A 26617-nucleotide genomic window follows, 5' to 3' on the forward strand; every position below is an offset into this window, starting at 1 on the left:
GCTAATCGTCCCTAGTGGGGCCCAAAGCCCATTACATGATTTGGAGTCTTTGCCCCTACATCCAGTATTTGGTAGCATCTAAAAAAATGAATTAAAGGAAAATATTATTTAATTAACATAAAAAGTATGGCTTATTTTTAGAGATTGTTTTCTACAAATATTTTTGAAAAAACAATTCTATTTCAAAGCAAGCTAAATAAGGGAAGTTGAAAGATTTTTTTTTTTTAACTCATTTAAGGTTGTTACCAAATATAGGAAAGTTAGATAATTTTATAGAAAATACTTTTTGGAAAATGATTCATTTTCTATAAAAGATTATTACTAAAACAAACAAAGCGTTATTCATCTATTAAAAAAATGAGAATAAAGACATAATTTCATAGCAAATAATGAGAGGAATGATTCACTTTGCCAACATTTTGGATGTAACATGTATAAAATAATAAAATGAAATGGGTACTAATGTATAACAGTTATATTTCTTCCTACAAAACTCCCAAGCAAGAGGGGATCTATGAAATGTCTCTTATAAATTTATTCAATTTACCTCCCAAACATATGGCTCAAATTTTTGTATTCTAATCGATTTTCAAAGATTAAAAAAAGCTCATGGTAGGCTGAATTTCACTATATGTATGACCTCTTTGGGCCTTTTAGAACACAGTCTAGTTAAGCTTTATATGACCCAATTGTGGGCTAGATCCAACTCAGGTGGCCATATTTAACCTATAGGTGGATGGATTGAACATAAAAAGATTGAATTGCAAGGAAATTGTTCCGATAGAAGAAACATGTTTTAGCTGCTACTGATACGTCTTTCTTTCTACATGGAACAAAAATCCCTTAATGTGACTTGGGCAAGCTGGGGTGGAAGCTAGCTAAAGATGCTTTGATAACTAAGGGTCTGTTTGGGTTGAGGGGGGAAGGAAGGGAATTGGAGGAGAGTATAGTAGAGTTGGCTGAAAATAGGTTAATTTTTGGCAAATTCTACTATATTTTACTCTACTCTCCCTCAATCCAAACAGACCATAAATTTTACAATATTCTTTTGCACTGAATTCCTCAAAATAATAGTGATCATAAATGGCTTGTCTTAGCCAATGGCCCAATAGGACCAGTGGGTTTTTATAGGGTGTGTTTGGAAAACTTTTGGTAGGAATCATGCTTCAAAAGCAGGTTTTATGAGTGTGCTAGAGATTGTTTCCTTTGGTGGACTAATGGGATATACTCCAGAGTGGCGTGCATGAGGTAATATGTTTGGGTGTTGGGGGGGGGGGGGAGGCAATCTCAATTGCAAATTTGTATGCAATTAAAAGTTAGTGAGGCACAATAAATATTGATGTGAATGGAGGTTGACAATGCTTGACAAGCTTTCTCTTTATGGAAAGTTGTACAAATCGATTGAAGGAAAGATTTCCTCAAGCACCTAGTTGATTTGTTACGGGTGAATAGTGTGAAAATTTGGTTGATAAGGTGGTGGGGGAAGGTGATGGAGGCCGAACATTGTAGAGGTAATTTTGAATATTATAACGGTGCTCGATCTAAGCCTTGTGGTGCTCAATATTAGGCTTATTGAACAACCCTTTCCCCAACTCCAACCATAATGATATATATATCGAACACCATATGACTTTGTTCATTAACATAAATAATTTATTGTTGTAAAATGGACTATTGCTTAAAGAATAGTTTGCTTTAGTGACAAAAGATAATAGGTGTACTGTGTAGCCAATGGCATTTATGGTAGAACCTTCTCTTCATTTTTGTTGTTGTCCAATAATGAATGAATTATCTTTTTCCTTTATCCTCTTAAATGTACCATTTTACCTATGGACGGCAAAAATTCTCCATCTCGATTGACTCACCCTGCCCTACCTTACTCAAATTTTCCCTACCCTAAATAGGTGACAGGGAAGGGACGGGTTGCCAACCCATGTAGTCCTTAACGTGCATACATATGTTTTTAGGCCAAAATATTGTTTTCATCCCTAAAGTTTGCATGATTTTTTTTTTTTTTTCATTCCCAATCTATCGAAAATGTTACTGTAGTTGCACGATTTTCCTGGCCCAAATTCTATTGATCAGGCTTTGGCCCAAGGCGCAACCCACAATGAATGTTCGTAGAGAATGGGTGAAAGAACTTGGCTTCAGTGAGCCTGTTCGGTCGGATGCATGGATAATACAGTTGCAGAAGATAAAAGACACAAGGAGGATTTCTCACGTATGATTGTATTCCTTTTAAGCCTTAATACAGTTTTTTCCGTCCTCTTCTTTGAGGGACTCCACTACATTATATAGCTCTCCTCCTTTCATCTCAACCTTACACCTGTTGATCATCTAAGCATCTACTCGAGCACCTGTCCCATCAGTCGCCCTCATCACTCCCTTTGTGAGTTGCAGAGGCCAAGGTGGTACTGTTCAGGGGTCTTTTCCTCATTAATGCGGCCAAGAGGTTGGTTGGGGCGCAATTAATGTGGTGGTAGCTTTTCGTGAGATATTTTGGATTTTATTCATTTTATATGTAGGGAGGATGAACTGAACTAGCTGGGGAGAGTTTCTCGTCTGGGCTTCGTGATGTCCGAGGAGGATTTACTCCTCGGACAGGTTTCCTGGGCGTTATTGGGATTGAGTAATGCTTCATGTATGGTTCCTCTTCGGATAGAACGCTCCTCGGACGGGCCTGGATTTGGAATAGCCCATTATTTTTGGGCCGGGCCCCACAATTACATTTTCTATTTTTATACTAAAGTATTTTCTTTATGGTTTTATCCCTAGACTATTATAAATTAAGTTATTTTTTCATCCACATTTTGCTCCTAAGTTATTGGGGAAAAATCCAAAATATTACAGGAGCAAAAAGCAAACTTTTTAAAGTTATCTACTTTTTTTAATTTAGTATAATTTAATATTTTTTATTTATTATAACATATTCTATTACCATCCAAAAACACTTGCTTCATCTCTTTCGTATCACTCTCAAGATTGTTCCTCCCATTTTTATCTCATCACTAACTTGTTAATGTTGAAGCCATCTCATCAGGCATGACAAAAATACTTCCAACCTGTCCTGAGCCTAGTTTGCCCCACTTCTACCTCACACGAGTTTTCCTATCCCAAAAAAGGTACAAAACACCCCTAATTTGACCCACTTTTCATTTACAAATTATTGGAAACACTTGCAATTCAATAAAACTTTTAAAATTAGGTGATCACATGGAAGAACATGCTTGCTCAAGTTAAATATCTGTACTTGGTATTGTTTTTTTTTTTTTTTTTTTTTGGCTAGAGTTATTAATTATTATTATTAGCATATTATGTTCTTTATTATCAAAATTCAATATTCTACTGTGTTGGGTCGATGCAGAAAAATAATCTTGATGGGCCCTCACTCAAGCCAAGTTTGAAGGAAGTATCCAAAATTTTAGGATTACGATCAGTTCTACACCTCTTTTAATAATTTTTTCAATTGATATTTAGTATTTTCTCAAACTTATGATGTATGATGTAGGTAATTAGTTCTACACATGTTTTAATAATTTATTTAGTAGATACATAGTATTCTCACATTTGCGATGTGTGATGTAGGTGATTGTGAATTTAAAAAAAAAAAAAAAAAATTCAAGAGCACGATCAATTCATGAAAAACCAAGACAAGATTCCAAGAATTGCTTAAAAAAGGGGCATTATGTTTTCTCAACAAATCAATGTTTCCTGGTGCTAGGAAAGATTCAGTCCTAAGCACTTTTTGAGGGATGAAGATCAAGAGTTGTTCAAAGAGGTTATCTGGCCTTGGTAGCAGCGTGCTCCCCACGTAGCTGCCATGGCCTTTGAGGGGTCCCAAGGGCATGCCAAGGCCTTGGTAATCCACCCACGGGGCACATAGCCTAGGCCATGGCATACCTTGCGTGGGCACGCAGTCAAGGCCCTGGCATATATGCTGCCTAGGCAATGGTAGCCCAACATGGGCATACGGCGCACTCGTTTAAATAGTTTTTTAATAGATACATAGTATTTCTCAAACTTATGATGTATGATGTGATGATTGTGAATTCTTGAAAAAAATTAAATTTAGGAGCACAATCAATTCTACACCCGTTTTAATAAATTTTTAGCAGATACATTTATTTCTCAAACTTATGATGTATGATGTAGGTGGTTGTAAATTAAAAAAAAAAATTAGGAGCACAATCAGTTCTACACTCATTTTAATAATTTTTTAATAGATACTTATTATTTCTCAAACTTATGATGTATGATGTTAGTGATTGTAAATTTTTTAAAAAAAAAATTAGGAGCAAATCAATTCTACACTAGTTTTAATATATTTTTTTTTAATTATAGATATGTAGTATTTCTCGAACTTATGAGGTATATACAATGTAAGTGGTTGTGAATTTTTGAAAAAAAAAAAAAAATTTAGGAGCATATTTAGTTCTACACTCATTTTAATAGACATTCTCAAATTTATGATGTATGATGCAGCCATGCAGGTGATTTTGAATTTTTGAAAAAAAAAAAAGAAAAAAGAAAAAGGAAAAAAAAAGAAGAAGTGAGTTTTGTGAAAGTGAATTACTTTGGTAACTACAAAAACTCAAATTTTATACTACCAAATCCAAAGCCAACGACCACCAAATATCAGTCTGGGCAAATAGTACACCTACACTAGCTGAACTCGCCAAGCCAGCCCAGAATCAATTAAGATCCCATCGATCACTCCCTCATTGAAAAAGGTTACTTCATAATTCTTCTTCCTTATCAAGATCTATCAAACACATTACAAATACACACAATTAATGCTTTAGTCAATTGGGTTTTTGATGGTTTTGCAGAGAGAAATGGCATCTGGGGATGATGGTACTGAGAGATGGTGCGTGGTGACAGGAGGTCGTGGTTTTGCTGCTCGTCATTTGGTTGAAAAGCTCATCTCATATAACATGTTCCTCGTCCGAATTGCCGATATGGGTCCCACCATTAGCCTTGACCCTCACGAGGAGAATGGAACTCTCGGCCAAGCCTTGCGCTCTGCTCAAGCTGTTTATGTTTCCATGGATCTTCGAAACAAGGACCAAGTTCTCAAAGGTTTGCTCACCCCTTCCAACTGTTTGATAAAATGCCTAGCTGAAAATTTTTCTGCATAACTTATCAAAAAAAAAAGAAAATTTTTCTGCATAAGTTTTGAATTTTTGTTTTAATAATGATGATAAACAGCATTGGAAGGAGCTGAGGTTGTGTTCCACATGGCTGCGCCGAATTCTTCGATCAACAATTACCAGCTACATTATTCGGTCAATGTGGAAGGTACAGAGTGCTAGGTTTGATGGGTGTTTAGCCTATTGACTTTTTTTGATGTGCTTCTGGGCTTTGTTGAATCTTTCTTTGTTTTGGGTGTTTGAGTTTGTTTGTCTTATTATGCTGTGGTTTGTTTATGATTTATTATAGGGACCAAGAATGTTATTGATGCTTGTATTGAGCATAAAGTGAAGAGACTGATCTATACTAGCTCTCCTAGTGTGGTCTTTGATGGGGTTCATGGCATTTTGGATGGGGATGAATCAGTGCCCTACCCGGCTAAGGTACTCACTTCACTTTAAAAGAGTTGAGTTTGTTGTTGCTGCTGCTATAACCCATGCATGGCACCAAAAAGTTTGTCAAAAAAATTAAATCTATTACTTATATTAGAATAAATCTGTAAAAAAATAAAAATTAAAAGCTTTCAATTTATGTTATTATGTCTATTACTTACGAACATCAAACAATCTCTTTGCTTGTGTCTGTTTTTTGTGCTGATCTTGTAGACTTTAGTAGTATTATCTATCCTCAATTTATAATGTCCTTTCTGTTGGTTAGAATGTCTACACAATGTCTATATTGTCTTCACCTGTTTCAGCACAATGATTCATATTCAGCAACTAAATCTGAAGGAGAGGCATTGGTTATCAAATCGAATGGGACTAAGGGACTTTTAACATGCTGCATACGTCCTAGCAGCATTTTTGGTCCTGGAGATAAGTTGTTTGTTCCATCTTTAGTTGATGCTGCAAGGGCAGGGAAATTGAAGGTATGTATATATTCATTGTTCTGCTTGGTGATGAATTTGTCTCCATTTTTGTTTTCTGGTTGTGCATGTGATATACAACAAATTGGACATTATGACGGGTTCAGTGATCCACATCTATGATGTGATACATGAATGACACAGATTTTGACTAAGACATTGATCAAATAATTATTAGACAAGGAATTTGACCACTAAAAACATTGATCAAATAATCATTTGATCATTTAATTGTGCCTCTCTGCTTGGTAGGAAATACCAGGTTTGGGTACAAGAATCTTCTAAATCATATAAAATTTGGGGGTACTGAGTGGTGAATACATTTGGGCTATATGTATGTAAATGTATACAAATGCAGACACACACACACACATACACACACACATACACATATCACGCTTGTCAAAAAAGAAGAAGATTATATTACACAGAAACACACACATAAGTGCATTACATTAACATTCAATAAAATCTATTATTGATTCCTTTCTTTTCTAAAATGATCAGTTCATTGTTGGAGATGGCAACAACATTTATGACTTCACTTATGTTGAAAATGTGGCACATGCCCATATATGTGCTGAGCGAGCTCTTGCATCAGGAGGGATGGTTGCAGAAAAAGCATCAGGCCAGGTTCATATATATGTGTGTGTGTGTAGAGAGAGAGAGCTTCCTCCATCAAATCCAATTGTCATCTATGGGGAAGATTTGGAAAAGCAAAGTTACTGTTGGGGGCAGGGGTGGATTCTAAGTTTGAATGCATTTATTTTTTGTTCTCAAATGGGTTGTACTTCTTTGCTTATTCTGGTTGTGCTAGAACCAATTTTGATTTATCCAATTTATTGCATGTGACTATATTGTTGGAATCTTTGAGACACTCGTGTGAAGTTTTGGATTGATGTGTGGTGTAGGGATCGTCCTCTTAAGGAGGTGTTTCCTGACTTATATAATATTAGTAGGTCTAGGGATGTTTCGGTCTCTGAGGTTTTGTGCTATGGTAATGGGAGAATTTTTTGGGACCTTCAATTTCGCCGCTTAGTGAATGATCAAGAGTCTCAATCTTTGGATTCTTGTTTGGGTTTGATCTATTCCACTAAGGTGCGAGGTGTTGGTTCTGACAAATTTAGTTGGAAGCCAGCCAGCAGTAGGGGTTTCTTGGTGAGCGGGTATTATCACTCTCTTTCCCCCTCTATCGTCTCATCGTTCCCATGGAAACTTTTGTGGCTTTCGAAGGTTCCCCCCCGGGTAGCTTTTTTTTCTTGGACTGCTGCTTTAGGCAAGATCCTAACTATTGATAACCTTCGGAAGAGGCATCTTGTTATTCTTGAGTGGTGTTATATGTGCAAAAGGTCTGGGGAATCTGTTGATCATCTCCTCCTTCACTGTCCTTTTGCTTTTGAGATGTGGAGTATGGTTGTTTGCTTGGGTGGTTTTTGCTGGGTGATGCCGCAAAGGGTAGTGGATTTGTTAGACTGTTGGTCTTGCAACTTCAGGCGTCATCGTAATATAGTTATTTGGAGGATGGTGCCTCACTATTTGATGTGGTGTATCTGGAGGGAGCGGAATGCTAGAAGCTTTGTGGGTCGTGAACGGTCCATTCTTGAGTTTAAGTCTTTTTTCTTTCTTACTCTTCTCGAATGGTGCTTAGTTTTACCTGCTTTTTCTTGTTTATCTCTTCCTGCTTTGTTTGATCTTTGTAATTTGGTTTCTTGATGTTTTTGCCTTCTTAGTACATTTCCTATGTACGGGGCTGAGTTCTTCTTTTTTATATATCTTCCTTTACTTATCAAAAAAAAAAAATATATGAGATAGGCTGTATTATCAAATATCCATAGATATAACAATGCAGTGTAGTGATAGGCATTAGGTGGAGATGTATCATGCATCACTTAAAATGATTTGATGGTTGAGAAACACCAATTTGAGAGGAGAATTGACTGACCTGAGGAAGAAACTGGGAGGAGGCAGTTGAGTGGGACCAAGGGGTAGGTTGGACCCATTGACTTCGTGTGAGTGAGAACGTGGCCTGAACAGACTCTAACTTCCGTAATTTATGGGGTGCATATGCTTGGTTTGGTGAGCTTACGGTGCAGCCCAAAGCCAAGAAGACCTCATTGGGGGACCGGGGGTGGACTGGTGGAGGCAGTCTTGGTGACTTCCTGCACCATGATAGGTACTTTGAAGCTTTATGGTCCCTGTTCTGGATAGGCATTAGGCATAACAGTGCATTCTCTGCATCCTTAAGCAACTTTAAGATTGAACAAAGGTTTTTGCTTGAACTTTCTGTGTATGCAACCACCTTCATGGCATTTTCTTTACAATTGCAGATTTATGCCTCAAAATTTAATTGGAATGTCTCCTAGGAAAGTTAAACAAGAAGATACATACATGAGTGAGGACATGTCCAACTAGGATATTATAACTGGGTTTTGGCAGGTTTGTTAAATGGAGATTGGTTTTGCAGGCATATTTTATTACCAACATGGAACGCATGAAATTTTGGGAGTTTGTCTCGGTTGTCCTGGAAGGTCTTGGCTATGAAAGGTATTGCTTTTAATTAATACCTTTTCATTTTGTGCAAATGTGCTGTCATAATGTTGGTCCTCGTCTTCTTCTTCTTCTTTGATCTTTGTCTCATTTATGGTCAATTCAACCAGTTCTTTGTTATGTTAAATCTTCAACTTGTCATCTGCAGGTCAACATGACAAAGGTCATTTGAGTTAGTTATGTTACATTTTTAAAGCTGTCATTTCTGTATTAGAAGCAACAGATGCATCCTTATCCACTGCCATAAGGAAGAAAAAATTTATCCAAAGCTATGAGGAAGAAAAAACAAAACGAGTTAAAAATTAAACTGGTTCTATTCTCTATCAAGTTTGTCTAGATTAATGAATCATTTGTTTCAGTGGAAAACGTTCCACTCATTTTCCGGGATTTGGTATGGCAAAAAACTTTGGTCAATAGGAAACTTGTAGCCTAGTCAACTGAAAAAAGCGGAAAATGTTTTCCACCCTTTTATCTAAGCTGTCAGAGATAAAACAATTTCCATTTTGGCATGTTGTACTATTTTTTATAGTTATTTAGATGGGGCAGAGCTAGGGGGTTTTCCTTGGGGGGGGGGGGGGGTGAATTGCCGCTCCCTGCCAAAGTTAAAAGAATACCCCTTAGTGTATAGGCAATTAAATATGGAAATAATTATATAACAAACTCCATAATTTGACATTGTTTTTGAGTTAAACTCTATTTTTTTAGCTTAAATATTTACGATATTGTTTAAATTGTTACAATTTGATCTTTTTCTGAGTTCAGCAAAAAGTGATGTTATCCAATTACTAAGATAATTCCATGAGAATTGTAGAATTTTGATACTGAAAAAATTGCAACACAACATATTCATATGCGAAATATTCCTAAAAAATAAACTTAATATAATGGATATGCTATATTTTTATGGATTTTATAACGTCAAAATTCTGTTTAGTATTCTCATTAGTGGCACTATATATCATCTAGTATAGGCCAATGTTTTTGTTGGGACGGAACTAAGGGGTTCTTGTACCAGTTTGAGAATTAGTACTAAAAAATCCAGCCGTATTGGTGATTGGGGAATATTACTTATAACAAGGAAGCTTGGCTCAACTGCTAAAGCCTTAAACAACTAATGATTACTCTTATCTGATTCACATTTTATGTTGCTTGCCCTAATAGTCCATTAGTCCCTTGGAAAGCTGCTCTTCCAACTATATGGCAAGAAAGGAATAGCAGGACTTTTGTTGGTGCTGAATGTTCTATTCACTTTATTGAACAATGCTTTTTATATTCTTTATATGATTGTATGAATGCATTAGGAAACATTTCTGTTGTATCTTTTCTTAGATTTACTAGACTCTGAAATTTCAGATTGTAACTGGTTAGGCTACTTGATACACACTCCATGATCCAACTAGTTCTTTATTTTATTCATTAAAAAGGAATAAAACATAGTTATTTAATTGTCGATTTCCCTTCACGTTTTGTCTGAACAAATGTAGTTTGCAGGCCAAGAATAAAGATTCCTGCCTTTGTGGTGATGCCAATTGCACATATGGTGGAATGGGCATATAGGCTGTTAGGTCCATATGGGATGAAAGTTCCACAGTTGACACCTTCAAGAATAAGACTCCTCTCCTGCAGCAGATCTTTTAATTGTTCAAAAGCAAAGGATCTACTTGGCTATGCGCCTGTTGTACCACTTCAGGTTCTTTTTTGTTTCATTTGAAAAGATTAATAAGTTGCTAAGAGAAAAAATGGGATAGAAAAGAAAAGAAAAGACAAGAAAGGGGGGGGGGGGGTAAGAGTGAAGAAACATTTGTTTTTCCATGTGGAAATATTTTCTTGATTGTTTTGAATCTAGCTGCTTAATTCTTTGGTATTGGATGAAGTTGTATAAGGATTTACCAAAGTTCTCTGTTTAGTATATGTCATGTCTGCTGAACCTCATAACCCCTAGAGTTAACACAATTAGTTGGGGATTATGCCTGATGAACCAGCGCTCACTCGTTTGAGTCTTCCCTTTCCTTCCCCTCATCTTGGGGCCAAAAAAAACTCATATATATATATATATATGTATGTATGTATGTATGTATGTATTTTTTTTTTTTTTTTGAGAAGCTATGTATGTATTTATGTATGTATGTATGTATGTATGTATAAGGAAATGTTTTTTGCTGAACCACATGGGTTAAGTAGCTATGGCCCCATGATTTATCTTTGAACTCAACATCAAGGATTTGCTCTCATGAGCTGTGCAGCCCTTATAATTGCTTGGCAATAACCTTTTAAAAAGAATTTTTTGGATTGCTGATGTAAATTTAATGCCCATAATGATTTGTCTTCTACATATTTAGATAATTGTGATGTGGTTTATTTTTGTTGTCCGAGTCTTAAGTACATTATAAACTCTGAACTGGATAGTTCTGCTTGATAAACACTTACCAATAACACTGAGAAAGATCCAATCACCACTTATATTCCAAGTTAAGTCCTTGTGTTGGTATAATACTTGTCACAATTAGATTATTATTATTATTATTTTTAATTATTATTATTTTTCCTGTAGGAGGGTCTAAAGAGGACAATTGAGTCATACTCACACTTGAGGGCTGAACATCCACCCAAAAGAGAGGGGCCTTCTAAAGCTTCCATATATCTTGGAAAAGGAAGGGGTAAAAATCATCAATTTATATTCATGTTACTACGTTTTGGTACATTTGGCTATGTTGCATTCCCATATGCTATTCTTTGGACGTTCTGCTTATATTGGGTTGCAGAATGCAGTCATTCTGGGTTAACTTGAGTTGTAAATATGGATGATAGTTTACTTATAAAAAAAATAGATACAATTTTTTTGATAACATAACTCTATTAATGTAAAATAGAAGCCCAAGTACACAGGAGGTAAACTTTATACACGCAAGCTCTCCAGGTAAAATGATTAATCATATAGAAGAGAGAAGTAAAAGAAAAGGATTTCAAAGCTAGCAACCAATCAAACTTCAGATCAAGAATAGTCCATTCACAACCTTCGAAACTTATAGCATTTCATTCCTTCCAAATGCCTCACATTAAACAATGAGGCACAACTTTCCAAATTGCTATGTTCTGATGAGGACTAAAGCAGCAACCTTGCCAAGAAGCTAGTATATCCAAAACTCTTTTCGGCATAACCCAGTGATCTCCAAACCAAATACAATAGTCCACATCTTAGTAGCTAAAGGGCAATGTATAAATAAATGGTCCAGTTTCCCCATTACATTTCACACTTATAGCGCCAATCTATCACACTAATACGTCTCCTTTATAGATTGTCAATAAGTCAGAATTTTCACCAAAGCTGCTGTCCAAGGAAAAAAGAAACTCTAGGTGGTACCCTTGATCTCCAAATAATTTTCCAGGGAAAAAACACGTCAATTTTAGACATTAAAGATCAATAGTACCCTCCAACAGACACACCCTGATCCTTGGCCGCTTCCAGCAAGGATATTAAACTTATGCATAAGCAAGTTCCCATGAAAAGGTAACCATCATGGATAGAAAAGTCCAAATATTGTGCTCGTTGCCCACTCAATAATTCAGTGTATATGATGCTGACATCCTTACACAAAGGATCAAATCCAATCACTTGTACAGCCAATGAAGTATGGATATAGACCACCTGACTTAATGCATCTGCTACCCTATTCCGAATTCCAGCTTTGTGCTTGAGAACAAAAGTGTATTCTTGCAAAATGGAAACCCACTTTTCATGCCAATAATTCAACTTCTTTTGAGAGTAGATATATTTCAAAGCTTCATAATTTGAGTTTAAAAACATTGGAATTGATTCTCTATTCATAAAAGAGCCTGCAAAGGTGGCTAAAATCTGATCCTCTGTCCTCTCCACATCCCCAAATACACGCCTATTATTTTGTGGAGGGGCATATGGCGGAAATGTGATAGGCATACATTTGAGGATGTGTTTCTTGAGGTGTTGTAGTGACTGGATTGCTCTTTTATTTGGCCATAACAGCAAATACAACTCTACTTTTTTAACTTTTGCATTCAAACTTTTATTGTTAAGAATGAAGAGATGCTTATTTTGAGTTTCAGTAATATTCTTGAGTTTTTTTTTTTTTTTTGAGTTTCAGCAATATCCTTAGGCTTGACCTCTTGTTTTAGAAATATGGTTACATTTTCAAGGGAACTAGCTTATGTTAGTTAAGAAGATAACAAAGAATAGATTTTGGATAGTGAAGAATTGGCGAAAAAGAGCACGTTTTATCTTGCATACTTTTTATGGTTGGATGTCTGTGGTGAGTGACCTCTCATTTTCTTTGCTTATTGATTTTTAGATTTGTGTTCTTTTTGTTGATTTTCTTGGCCCTACCTAGTACACTATCGGTGTATATGGGGAGTGGTCTGTAATTTTTTTTTTCTCTCTGTTTTTAATAAAGTTCGCATTGCTTGTAAAAACAATGGTGAAAAAGAATACTTCTGGCTGACCAACCCTGATTAGTCTGTTTAGAATCCGTAGTTGTGATCCCAAAATTTTGGGATTAAGGCTTGTTTGTTGTATCATATTCCTATCCTGTTGTATTTTAGTTTTTCTAGAATTACTATCTTGCCATGTTTGTATCGTATTAGGCCAGGACTGTTTCCATATTGGTGCTTCATAGCCCATCATAATCTTGAGGCAACTAACAAGGAATCCATTCCATGTTATCACCATCGATTCTATAGCACCTACCTCATGTTCTTGTTATGTAAGCTAAAGGGAGTATTCAAAGTTCAAACGTCCAAAGGGATATTATATTCAATCTAGTTGTTGTGCAACGTTGTTCATGGACGATTTTTTTTTTTTAAAAAGAAAATCTGAAGAAGGCCCAATTTATCGATTTGGGTTTTCATATGACCTTAAATTAGGGGGTTTGAAGACTTAAAGATGGACAAGCCAACCCTGCGGACGTTGAAATTGAGTTGATAAGAAAAGCATATAAAACTTGTATCTCTAATATGACCTGAAATTTGGGGATTTGATCAAGATGAACAGGCAAACTCTAAGGAGGTTTCAATTGAGTTCATAAAACAAAAGGCATATAGGAATTTGTTTCTAACATATATACGTGCAAGCATCCACATGCATATGAACATGTATGTATGCACTCTAGCGGAAGTAGTGAAAAACTTGCTACAAGTACATCCCAAGCCTTAGCCTTCTTAAGCCTTTCCTTCCTATGAGCTATACTCAAGATTACTGTAGCACGTGCAGCGAGAAAAATTTATTTAAGAGCATAATATTTTAGATTTTGTCATTTGAGATACCAATTTCACATTTTGAATTATGAAATTGGGCTTTATTGCGGTTGTGGATTTCATGGATTGTTGTTAAGGATTTTATGAGATGTAATTGTGACTTGATTGGGAGTCCCCTTGTTGATGTAATCCTTGAAGCCTATTAAAAGAGGCTTCAGCAATAGTTTGGAGCAGTGCAAGTTGAATACAATTTTTCCTGAGTTCGAGTTTTTCTACAGCTTGGTGGTGATTCCAAGTACCTCTAGATGGTGAAGCCTAAGGTTTTGGGCAGGGTGGTGAAGCCTAGGGTTGTTCAATTTTTCTAATTCTTTCTTATTATCAGTCTCGTGCTCCATCAAAGACCTCCCCTCTTTCAAATGGAGAGATATAGGCTTGACTACAAGGACTGGTATAAACACATACATTTTAGTGTTTTCAAAATTCAACACAGTATGATTGTTGACAATTGACATGTCAAATGCTGACGCATTTAGCTGTCTTACAAACAGTACATATGTGCATTGAAAAGTGCTCAGATACCTTATTTATTTATTTCTTATGGTTTACAATATCAAATGTTGATGCATGTTGGAAATAAGTGCTTATATTTCTTATTAAGTTTATAAATTCTATTGTGTTTGGACATCTAGAGGAAACATAAGGATATTCTTATTTTATGGGACTTATGATTGTTGTCCTTTTGTCAAAACATAGTTTTTAGTCCAAACATTGGGATTGAAGTTGTAATATACATCAATTCATTTAAATTTATTGATGAAGTAATCCATTAACTGCTATATCCTTTTGCAGTTGCTGACACATTACTCTGGAGGGACAAAAAAAGGACACTTACTGCATTGTTAGTTTTGGTTGCTATTTACTACAACTTCATTGCATCTGGATTCACCCTCCTGACTACCCTTTCAAAACTTCTCTTGGCAACATCAGTTTTCTTGTTTATCCATGGCATTTTACCAGAAAAAGTGTATGTCTGGCTATTCTCTTCTTGGACATATCAATATTCCATTTAACATGATTACTGCTGTTTAACATGTTTCACCCATGGTTGAAACTTGTGAATGTGTTCTGACTGGATGGGAGGCTGTCAGAACGTAGAAGCATATAACTGATGTTATTAAACGCATTGTCTACTATGGCAGATTGGGATATACAGTTGAGAAAATACCCCGGTCACGTTTTCACTTGTCAGAAGAGATGTCAAGAAGAGTTGCTTTGTCAGTGGCTTCATCTTGGAATGCTGCTGTTGATGTTTTAAAATCTCTTTCGACGGGACATGACTGGACTCTGTTCCTTAAGGTATTTAGCACTCTTTGTATGTTTACTTGCTATTTATCTCAACTAGCCGATGGATTTTGTGGTGCATCTTGAAATACTTTGTAAGAAATTATCTTATGACCCATGTATGATATTTATTATGTATGATAATGTTTGTGGAATTCACTTTAATTGTATTAGATGTCATTAAAAAAATAGGAAATGCAAATCTACTAATACGATTTTTTCTTACCTATCAAAAAAAAAAAAAAAAAAAAAGCATGAGAATAAATGCATTTGTCCTATTAATACTTTTTTTTAATCACATTATGTAGTCCACTACAGTCTTGTCCCCCCCCACCCCCCCAAAAAAAAACACACACACATGTTGGATTAAGGTTACACATGGTGTATCTTTTGTCAGTATTACACCGTGGAATAGCTTTTTATTGGATGTGTTTTTGACAAACCCATTATTGAATTACATTCACCTTATACTCTACATGTTCATTTTCACCTTATACTCTACATGTTTGCAAAATATTAAGGTTATCAAAAATCAATAACTATCTCACGAATAAAATGTTAAAATTTCAATTTTAGTGCACTTTAAAATTGTTGTATGAGTTTATGATTAGTGGTACATGGTATCAGATTTTTATTTTTTTTAAATTAAAATTTATATAGTTATGATTTGATTTAAACCTATGGTGTTCACTGTATGATGATTGCTTGTATCATCTTGCCCAAACACTACTTGGTTTTGGTGTAGGTGGGATTAAAACCTAAATCCTTTGTTCGTTGACAAGAAACTTTATTTGTTGAGCTAACTAGAACTCGTGTGAATGGTATCAAATTATCTCTAAATTTGGCTTGCATTTTAAAGCTAAAGTCTAATCCAACAGTAAGAATTTCAAAATATTAAATACAACAAAAACTTATGGAGTGATGTAATATAAAATAAAGTTACACCAAGTGCATTTTGACCCAACCTTATATTTTATATATATCACATGTAATTACAAGGAGTTTTGAAATGTCAATTGTTATGATTAATATAATTAAAAATATGAACGTATCATATAATTAAATTCATAAATATTTAAATATTTTGACTAATTTAAGCTCATGGTTATATTTTATTTTCCTAATTGCATGCGTTATTAAATTTGCTTTTGCCTTTTGATGATTTTTATTTCAATTGCTGCCAAAGCAACTAAACATGACAAAGAATGCCGTATTCCAAATGAATTATTTTTTGATAATAAGTATTCCAAATAAATTGTTTCTTATTTAAATTTTATAAAATTAACCATATAAATTCCTTTTATATAAATAATTAGTGTATCTTCTATCGATAATTAATACATGAAAATAAATGCATCTATCCCATTAACACATGGCAATTAGCTAATACTGTGTTAGAAATGCAACGTTTTGGTGAGGTGATAGGCTAAAAGAAGAGAATTCTCTTTCCTTTTGGAGGATTGAGTCACATGGTAGAACCTTAGACTACTATAATTAAGGTTCTTTATATATATATATATATATATAAAAGAGGATTCTCTTTTTTGAACTGGACTTTTAAGTGGTTACCCTCATTAATGAAGGGTAATTTCTCTTAAAAATAGAATCATAAATGTCTAATAACAAATTTCATTTTAAATTCAAAAAGAGAACTCCTAAAATTTAGGATTTTTTTCTTTCACGTTCATCTTTTTATTCCCTAAAATTTAGCTTTTTTATTCCTTTTTCATCCTAATAAAAGTAAAACACCCCCAATTTAAAAAATAAAAAATAAAAAACTAAAAGAACTCCTAAAATTTAGCCTTCTTTCCCCTCAAGTTCATCTTATTTTTCCTATCCAAACTTTTCTCTATATCATTACACCACTTTCAACAACACATTTAAAAAAGAAATTATAGTTACTGCTTATCTTTAAAGTTTATCCTTCTTATTTGTTTGAAAAAAAATATATATATATTTCCAAATTATAATAGATGCAAATTATTTCCTGATTTGTGCCCACATAGTACATCCCCAATGTACTCGGTTTGGCACTTTTCCTATTATTAATAATATTCTTACATTACTTATCCAAAAAAAAAAAAAAAAATTATTGACCTTTACCAAAAAAAAAAAAAAAGAAGAGCCTCTATATATATATAGGGTTGGGTTCAAGTTACACTAGAGGCTAGTATATATATAGAGGGTTGGGTTCAAGTTACACCTGGTATAACTTTAAGCAATGTTACACCACTCAATATTTTTTAATTGGATGCGAAATTTGACAAATCCACTGTTAGATTACATTATCTTCATATATTCTCCATGCTTGCAAAATTTTAAGGTGATTAAAGATTAATAGTCATGTCATCAATTAATTATTTAAATTCAAGTTTTTATAGTTTAAAATAATGCATAAAAGATGAGTTTATGAATCGAATGGTAAATAACATCCAATTGACATGAAAATCGGTATGAATGTTAAAAACATGTAGAATATGTAATTCAATGGTGAAATTTTCAAAATATGAATTCTATAATAAGTTATTGGGTAGTGTAATATTGCTTAGAGTTACATCAGGTGTAACTTGAATCCAATCCATATACATATATATAAAAGTAAAGCCATCCGGTCAAAAGGCAAATTTAAAACCAAATGATGAAGTAGAATAAGTTTCTAGCTCTGGCTCAAATGATACCATCTTCCCATTAGAATGGGTGGAAGGTATGGTTGTGGGTTCACACTAGGTGCGTGTGTAACTTACCAATAAAAAACTATTAATGACCACATTGTATTGGTGCATGGTCTTCTAACTTCTATGTTATAAACTGGCATAGGATGTGCCAAGCAGTTTTTTGATGATATTTATTTCAAAAATTTTCATTTAGGCAGACTAGTAGTGATAAAAGTTATGTTATTTAATATGAAAATGTAAACTGCCATATCTGAGGGGTATACTACACGGGACAAACAAAGAACTCAAAATGAAAAAGAGAAAAAAAGTTGAGTAGTATTAAAAGTTACTTTATTTAATATGAAATTGTAAACTGCCATAGCTGAGGGTTGTACTACACGGTCAAACGAAGAACTCAAAATGGAAAAGAGAGAAAAAGAGTTGAGTATGTACTTTCTCAGAAGGAATTCATAGGCTCTCAGAATGAGTACCTATATCATGCGGCAAGTTTGGTTTTATTTCTATGAAGTCAACTTTGAAAGGTTTCTAGGGTAAAATTTGTGCAGCATGTCACTTTTTTTTTGGTTGATTTGATCCCCTAAAAAGAGAGAGAACATAGTTTAGTTGGTACTTGGACAGTTTTGGTAACCAATGGAATTTCAAGAAGGAAACTATTTGTTCTCATATCCATAAATACACAGGAAAACCAATTCTGTCCCCATTTATGACTTTTTCGAAGTCATAGTCCAAAAAATGCCTCACTCATAAATTCTAAGAATGAATACTGTGCCCCTTTCCTCTAGAACGAGTTGAAAGGTTTTTGATTCAATGTGAAAGATTCATAACCCTACCATGACATAAGAAAGTCTCTTGGCTAATTCAAGGTAGTCATGGCCTCTTTAATAGTGATGAGAGGGGGAGAGAGATAGAGTTGTTGGAGTCAGCTGCCAAAATTGATTTCTTGATAATTTGATATTTTACAACTGGGGGAGGGGGGGCGTTCAAACCTTGGTTCTCTTAATAAAGGACAGCTAATTATGCCACTAAACTACAAGGGTCAGCTAATGGAACCACCATATTTGAGATGATTTTTTTTTTGGATGACGTAGGAGAACTTCACTCAGATTAGTTGCATATCGTAGAGCATATTGTACAACAATCCTCACCGTTAATCAAACTTCTACGGGCAATTGACCCACCAGCCAGAACCAGTTACTGGGTAATCCAAGGACTTTTCACTCCTGAGAATAATTAGTTGTTTCATTCAACCAAAAGCATATGGTTGGAGGGGAACATTCAATAATGTGGACTAAATATTGGAGATGAAATCTTTGTTGGTCAGATTGTTGTTTGAATGGTCTAGGACCTGTGGAGCTAGTGATATGTGTTCTATTGTAGACATTATAGGCTTGTTGGTGGTGGATGAAATCTTCACCAATAGAATTTGGTGGGAGGAGTACAACTGAAATTGTAACAATGTTGCAGACTCAGTGGTGGAGATGAAATCTTTGTTTGAGAGATTGTTCTTTGAATGGTCTAGGACCCTCGTGCTTGGTAATATGCGATATTGTAGACTTTGATCTCCTTTTGTAAATCTTTCATATTCCTAATTTTCTTTAGGAGATATTTTGTACGCATCCAGTGTACATAAATTTCTCCTCATTCCATTAAGATTTTATTACTTATTATACAAAAATAGTAGTGGTAATGATGAGGGGTGATGATGAGACACCACTCTACTCTTTGATGACATAGTATGTAGTAAAAGCATATGCCCCTATTGGATCCTTTCTTTCTTTTGTTTGCTTTCATATATTCTTTAGATGAGTATGCACTGATAGATGACCACCATGTTTTTATTAGTATACTATTCATAATAAGGCAATACCAGGGCCAGCACTAGAAAATAGTTAAAGAGCTACTTTCCCAAGGTCCCCTGTTACCATCGGTTAATTCTATATTTGCTTCCAAATTGTTTAATGCATATATTATCTGGTTCATTTCAGTAATTCTAATTGGGGTTATTGATTCACTTTAGCTGATACTTTTCTTTGCTCATGTTCATAATAGGTTGTTCTCTCCCTATTGCTTCTTAGCTTACTTGGAGCCGTTTCATTTCAGAGCCTTTTTGTTATAGGTTTGCGCTCTCTCTCTCTCTCTCACATGCATGCCTTTTTTCTACAAATTTTTTGGAAGGTATTGGCATTTGATCTGATTTTGAAGCCATAGCTGTAGTTCCTGATGTTGTCAATCTAAGCTCAAACTCATTTAGTATAATTTAGTGTTGTTTTGGATAATTGTGATTAAAAAAAAGAAGTCAACACCACAAGTTAGAGTGTCCAAATTTTGTGGGAGAAGCTGATATTAATTGGGTAAATTGCCTTTACTTCGGGAGTTCTGAGCATAGCCCTCATGAGTCTCAAACAACATTTGATGATTCTTGCCCATGAAATGTTAATTCTGTAAATGAATTAGCTGGACGGTCTTGAGGGAAGCCTGCCATTTTTTATAAGTAAAAATGAAGCTGATGGGCCCAGATAAAAATGTTTAGGAAAATTGTACTTTAAACCTTATACTTTAGAGGTGATAACAAATTAAACCCTAAATTTTGAAAAGGAACAAATTAAACCTGAAGTCAAATTAATTTAACACCGTTAAGGGGGGGGGGGGGGGAAGAGGTTTTTTTTTAAGAGAAACAGTTGAGAGAGATGCTGCCGCACCCCACCAGCTGCATAACTCCCGCCACTGCACGCCATCCACTGCTTTTGGACCACTGACCACTGACCACTAGCTCACAGCTAATCTCCACAGGTATGCACTGGACCGGCATTTCACAAAATCCGGTCCTCCATTGCACAAACCTGTAAAAATACTCAATCACAATCCACACTCTTCACAATAAAATCAATACCAATTTAGCTTTTTGTTAAGGAAAAAAAAATCTTCAACTCAAACCCCCTTTCTAAACAAAGCCGCAAACTGAAACTCCAAAATTGTCACTTAGAAATTCAACCGAATTTCCCAATTTGCATTCACATTACCAAAATAAACCATAAGTCTCTATGAATTACTAACATTTCCCAAAGCATGCACAATTAAAAAAAGGTTAAAGGGTTACATACCACAAAGAAGAGGAGGGTTTTGCTGTGGTTGGACTGTTGGAGGATGGACCGTATTGGGGTCGTTGGAAAAAATGGTGTTGCCATGAATGCTCAGAGAAGAGAGTGAGAGAAATAAGCTCGGCAAATCTTTTCTTTCATTGGTACACCATGAAGGCTTTGAGAACAGAAAGAAATAAGCTGTCTATCAAAAAAGGAGAGAAATAAGCTTAGCAAAGTTTTTCTTTCATTGGTTAAAGATGGAGTTAGTGATTGAGTATTTCTCTTTTTGTAATTTCTTCTAGTTCACTTCAAGTTTGGTTTACTTGAAAAGAAAGAAAGAGCTTACCAGTGGGGGTGGGTGGTGGTTCGATGGTAGTGGGTGGTGAGCAGTGCTGAGGTGCGGTCACCTCTTGCTTGGTTTGCTTAAAAGACAGCCCCCCTCCTCCCGGTTTTAGATTAACTTGACTCCAGGTGTTTGTTGCAGTTTAAAAGTTTGAAGTTATATTTGTTATTTTTGAAACTTTTGGGTTTAATTTATTACCATCCTTAAAGTATAAGGTTTAAAGTGCAATATTCCCAAAATGTTATAATGGTTGTTACTCCATTAACAGACCATTTTCCACAGTGGTTCCTTTTTATTTTAGTAGTTGAGGTTTGAATATGAGATCATTTCGCCTTGGACTGCATGCCACTTTCATATTGGACCAATTTTGTGACTTTATTCCATTCTGCATTGTCTTGTATAAGGGGGATTTTGTTCTCTGGATATTTTGCAGGACTTCCTGTTGCCTTTTTAGCCATCTATGTATATGAGAAAAAGGAGCAGGAAATTGATGCTATGGTTATGGATGCTCTCACTCTTGGATGCAAGTTAAAATCTGAAATTGTCAGAAAATTTGTTACTTCCAAGTCCAAGAAGGATCAGTGATAGCTGGTAGCCCAGATTTTACATGGTGCGAGCATCTTCAATTTTCTCATATGGAGCCGTTTGCCTCATATTTTGATGATTTGAAAAGTGGGTACCGGCATGTAGCCTTGTAGGTGCTGTTAGTGTTAGTCTTTGAGATTTCACAAGAGAAGGTGAGGGACTCCATGTTATGCTTGTGCAGCAGATGTGTTACTCTCTTCCCAATTAATGACGTTCTTTTAATTGATGTTTATTTTTATTTTGATAAGTGACGTTTTAATTGATTTGTAATATTACATTGAATTTTCTTATAGTGTAATATTGGTCTCTTTATTTCAATGGAGGATAACCCCTGAAGAAATATTTGGATTTTGCTTTAATTTAGTTATCTGATCTCTTAAAATGTTTTACACGAATTCTTTTCTTAACTCATCAGGCTTTTTCGAGTTGCTTATGGAGTTTTTCCACAAAAAAAAAAAAACTCTCTCTCATGCATTCAGAATCCAGGCAAAAGATTACTCACTTTTTTGCTTGTAAAACTACCTAGACCTATTTTTTGTTTTATTTTTTGTTTATTTTCCCAGTGTCACTTGAGGCAACCCAGGGTGAAACTAGCCAAAGATGCTACAGCGACTAAGTTTTACTATATCTTCTACACTAAAATTCTCAAAATAATACTGATCAGAAATGGATTACCATAGCCAACAGGAATGGTGGGTTTTTATAAGGTGGGGTGGCGCTACTTTTGGTGGGAATCATGCTTCAAAATTAGGTTTTTTTGAGTATACTAGAGGTTTTCTTTGTTCGGCTGATGGGGACATACTCCAAAGCGGTGTGCGGGAGGTAACATGTGAGGAATAGGTTCATTTTTATGCAATTGAAAGTTGGTGAGACACAATAAATATCGATGTGAATGAAGGTTGACTGTGCTCATTAGGCTTTTCATTTCAGAATATCTAAACTAACTGATTGAAGGAAAAAATCCCCTTAGGCTCCTAGTTGAGCTCTCTAAGTGATATAGTTTGTTGCAGGTGATGGTGTAGCAAGTTGGTCGAGAATGTGGTGGAGGAAGGTAATGGAGGCCAAACATTGTAGAAGTAATTTCGAATGTTATAATGGTGCTCGATGTGAGCCTTCTGAGGCTTAATATTGGGGTTGATGACTTCAATTATGAGCTTATCAACCACCTCTCCCCTACTCCCAACCCTAACCAAATATATTGTTCATTGAGTTGTTAAACCATTTATTGTTGAAAAATGGAGTATCACTTACGAAATATCTTGCTTAAGTGATAAAAGATAAAAGGATGTACAATGTAGCCGGTGGCATTTTTTGGTAGAATTTTCTCTTAATTGTTTTGTTGTCCAATAATGAATAATTTTTTTTTTTTTTTCCCTTTTTCCCACCCCGCTTGACCTGCACTGCCACCCAAAGAGGTTATAGGGAAGGGGCGGCTTTGCTCTCTTGTCCCACCTCGAATATACACACGTGTTTTGATACCAAAATATTGTTTTCATCCCTAAAGTTTGCCTAAATTTTTTTTTTTTTTTTTTGTCCCTAATCTATTGAAAATATTACAATTATCCTTAAAATTTAAAGGGAAATGCTAACGAGTGCCCTTAAAACATTGGTTAACAATCTCTTTTAGGAAAGTTTTAATATCACTTTTATGGGAAATGAAAAAATTGTCAAAACATTAATTGTTTTTTATTTTTCCATAAAAACTTTCTTTAACTGGATTGTTAACCAATGCCTAAGGGCACTAGTTAGCATGACCCAAATTTATAAACCCATTTTTTAATCCCAAACTATTATAATTCTTTTTTTGTTCCTATTTTTGCCCTTATATTATTGAAAAAATTTCTAAAAATTTTAAGGACTAAAAACAAAACTTTTTAAAGTTTAGGAACAAAAATAATATTTTTCATGTTCAATTGCAATTCAAAAACACTTACTTCCTCTCCCTCTTAGCACTCTTAAAATTGTTTCTTCATTTTCAATTCCATCTATACCTTATCAATATTGAAGCCATCTCATTATGGATAATAAATTATCTCCAATCCGTCTCCAATGTAACTTGCTCTAATCTTTCCTACACAAGTTTTCTTGCTTTGGAAAATAGATGAGACAAGAATGAGGCACCCTTAATCCGACCCTAGCTTGTCTTGTTGCCATCCCTATTTTCACCCACTTTTGATACAATTCTTCTTTTCTTTTCTTTTTTTTCTTTTTTTTTTTTGTTGCTGAATCACTTTTCATAGAATTCAATTATTGGAAACACCTGTAGTTTGATACAACCATTAAAATTATGTGATCATATGGAAGAATGTGCTTGCAATTTAATTTTAAGTTTAAATATCGGTAGTAGCGTTGGGTCGACGCAGAAAGAGAATCTTGATGGACCCAAGCCAAGTGTTATTATGTTCCTTATATTTAAAGTGGAGAGAAATGGTTTGGTTTTGAGGGAAGTATTCAAATTTTACACTACCAAACATACAATGTCAACGACCACCAAATATCTGTCTGTGCCATTGTACATGTACACAGCTGAACTCACCAAGCCAGCCCTTATGCGGCTTCCCAACTTTGGATATTTCTTGAAGGATTTTGCTCTGTTTTTTTTTTTTTTTTTTTTTTTTTTAATTTTTAATTTTTAATTTTTAATTTTTAATTTTTTTTTAATTTTTTTTTAATTTTTTTATGTTCTTCCCCCAATAGCTAGGATTGATTGCTATTGAAAATACCAGGATAATATAATTAAGAATCAAAGTTATTCTGTTATTCATTAAAAAAAAAAATCAAAGTTTACTAATCTAAAAATTGTCTTACTCACAATGGAATATTAGTATATATTATAAGTTATTTCCTTCATTCAAGACTGTAATAAAAAAAGGGCAATAATCACACTTTACAATAAAAAAAAACTGCAATAACCCAAAGTTAGATATTATTAAATAACTCAATTTATGTCTTATGAGATTGCTGTTGAGTTATTCTCAAAAACAAAGTATTGTAGTTGAGTAAACAAATATAATTTTGCCTCCAGATAATTTTCAGTTAGATTTACTTCAATTGGATATCTTTTATGTGTGCATGTTAATATTACTTCAACATCAAATATTATAATCAATTTGTTATAATTCATAACATTGTTTCTTAACATATCTACAAAAAATGTTATTGAGACTATAAACTTCAGTATCCCCTCCACCTAATTTTCAAGTCTCTGTTATGTCAAATGTAAATGTCTTTTTAAGATCCCTTTCTTGTTGGGAATTTTGTTAAGTTTCTAGGATGTTAAACTTTTTGGCCCATAACATTGCTTTTTAGGCAACATTTTGTAATTGGAATTGTAAGGACCGAATTTGAATTGGACCTAATATAGGATTGAGTTTTAGCCTGAAAAGTCCAAACAATAAATTTGTAGAGCGTGGATGAAAGAACTAGATCTACTCCAGAAAAAAAAAAACGATAAAATTTGCTAATTTAAGGCTATTAAACACAAGTAAGATAAGAAAGTCTGTCTTTAGAGTGGCCTAAGGAGCTTATATTATAATGTCTTGTTGATGAGCGAAGTTACAAGAGTTCACAGTATTATTACAGAAATTTATTGATTTTTTTCCGATCCTTTCTTTTAGGCCATCTTCTCATGCTATATACTACAATCTTGGTATTATCCCTACCATACACATGTAGGTTAGATTCTGGGAACTCCTTCTTGTCCCATCCAACACCTCCCAGAACTATCAACTAGTAGCTGTAAGGCTGCTTGACCACTATTCAGGTATCACCTCCACATTAATGCGGTCAGAGAGTTAGTTGAGAGGCATTTAATGTGGAGGTAGCAGCTTTTTGAAGATATTTTTTGCCCTCCCCTTTTCTTACCCATTGTCCAACGTCCAACTCTTAGTTGTGATGTAACTTTGAAGAAAGTTCATGATGATATGACACTCTTACTGACCTCGGAACTTTGTTTCTGAGATGGTTTTTTTCCTCGGACATTCATTGGACTTATCTCATACTATCTTTACTTTTCTCTTTATACTGTTCCTCTTATAACCTCATTTGGCCATTCTCAGATTAGCTAATATTCTCGAATTGGGCCATAGGCCCAATTAGTACAGCCTTAATAGTATAGCCTTAATAGTACCTCCTGATTAACTGGCCCCCACAAGGATGGACCTATAATCATCCCTAATCTTCTTGATTGGATTTTCTGCCTAGAAGGTAGAAATGAGTTTGAGCTTGTTTCTACCCTCTCATCTTAATACAATTATTCTTAATTATTAAAAAAAGTTATCTTTTCTATTGAAAATGAGGTTAATTATAAAATATTATAGAATATTGATGGAAAAAACACATTAAAATTATAAAATATTTAACATGGCAGTTCATAAAACCATATACATGTATTAAATCATATGATTGTTATGTAAATAATAATATTACATGCGGAAACTAATTTGAATTTCCACATAATAGTTTGGAGGAAGTCTTCAAATTAGTTGAAGAAAAATTCTTTCTCCCGAATGGTCCATGCTTAAATTAGATGCATTGATTTTAAAATTGCTTATTACTAAAATGTTTTTTTTTCCTTCATTTTATTATTTTCTGTGTCAAGAAAATCACTTTCAAAATAAAGCAATAAATCTAGTGATACAATTTTTATTTAAGAACTACTCATATAACTTCTTGTGATTGGGGTATTTTAAAAAAAATTGTGTCTTTGATAAGTCTATTTGAAACTGATATTACTTCAATTACAATCTATCAATTTACAATGATAAAT

The 26617-nt window shown here is 34.4% G+C and overlaps 1 protein-coding gene across 1 annotated transcript; it reads left to right on the top strand.

Moving 5' to 3' along the window:
- Positions 1-4578: 4578 nt before the first annotated feature.
- LOC115952975 (3beta-hydroxysteroid-dehydrogenase/decarboxylase-like) lies at positions 4579-22208 on the top strand. Its single transcript, XM_031070365.1, has 13 exons — positions 4579-4730; positions 4830-5079; positions 5209-5298; positions 5440-5573; positions 5888-6058; positions 6563-6688; positions 8520-8599; positions 10094-10292; positions 11154-11259; positions 14675-14849; positions 15025-15181; positions 19891-19957; positions 21698-22208. The coding sequence occupies exons 2-13, from the start codon at positions 4836-4838 to the stop codon at positions 21847-21849; spliced, it is 1701 nt and encodes a 566-aa protein (XP_030926225.1). The 5' UTR covers positions 4579-4730; positions 4830-4835; the 3' UTR covers positions 21850-22208.
- The last annotated feature ends 4409 nt before the right edge of the window (positions 22209-26617 follow it).

The sequence above is a fragment of the Quercus lobata genome, chromosome 7 (genome assembly GCF_001633185.2).
Source record: "Quercus lobata isolate SW786 chromosome 7, ValleyOak3.0 Primary Assembly, whole genome shotgun sequence".
Lineage (NCBI taxonomy): Eukaryota > Viridiplantae > Streptophyta > Magnoliopsida > Fagales > Fagaceae > Quercus > Quercus lobata.

Coding starts and splice junctions, on each gene's coding strand:
- LOC115952975 (XM_031070365.1), top strand. CDS start 4,836: ATGGCATCTGGGGATGATGGTACTGAGAGATGGTGCGTGGTGACAGGA. Junction 5,080..5,208: donor CAAGGACCAAGTTCTCAAAG/GTTTGCTCACCC, acceptor GATGATAAACAG/CATTGGAAGGAGCTGAGGTT. Junction 10,293..11,153: donor CGCCTGTTGTACCACTTCAG/GTTCTTTTTTGT, acceptor TTTTTCCTGTAG/GAGGGTCTAAAGAGGACAAT.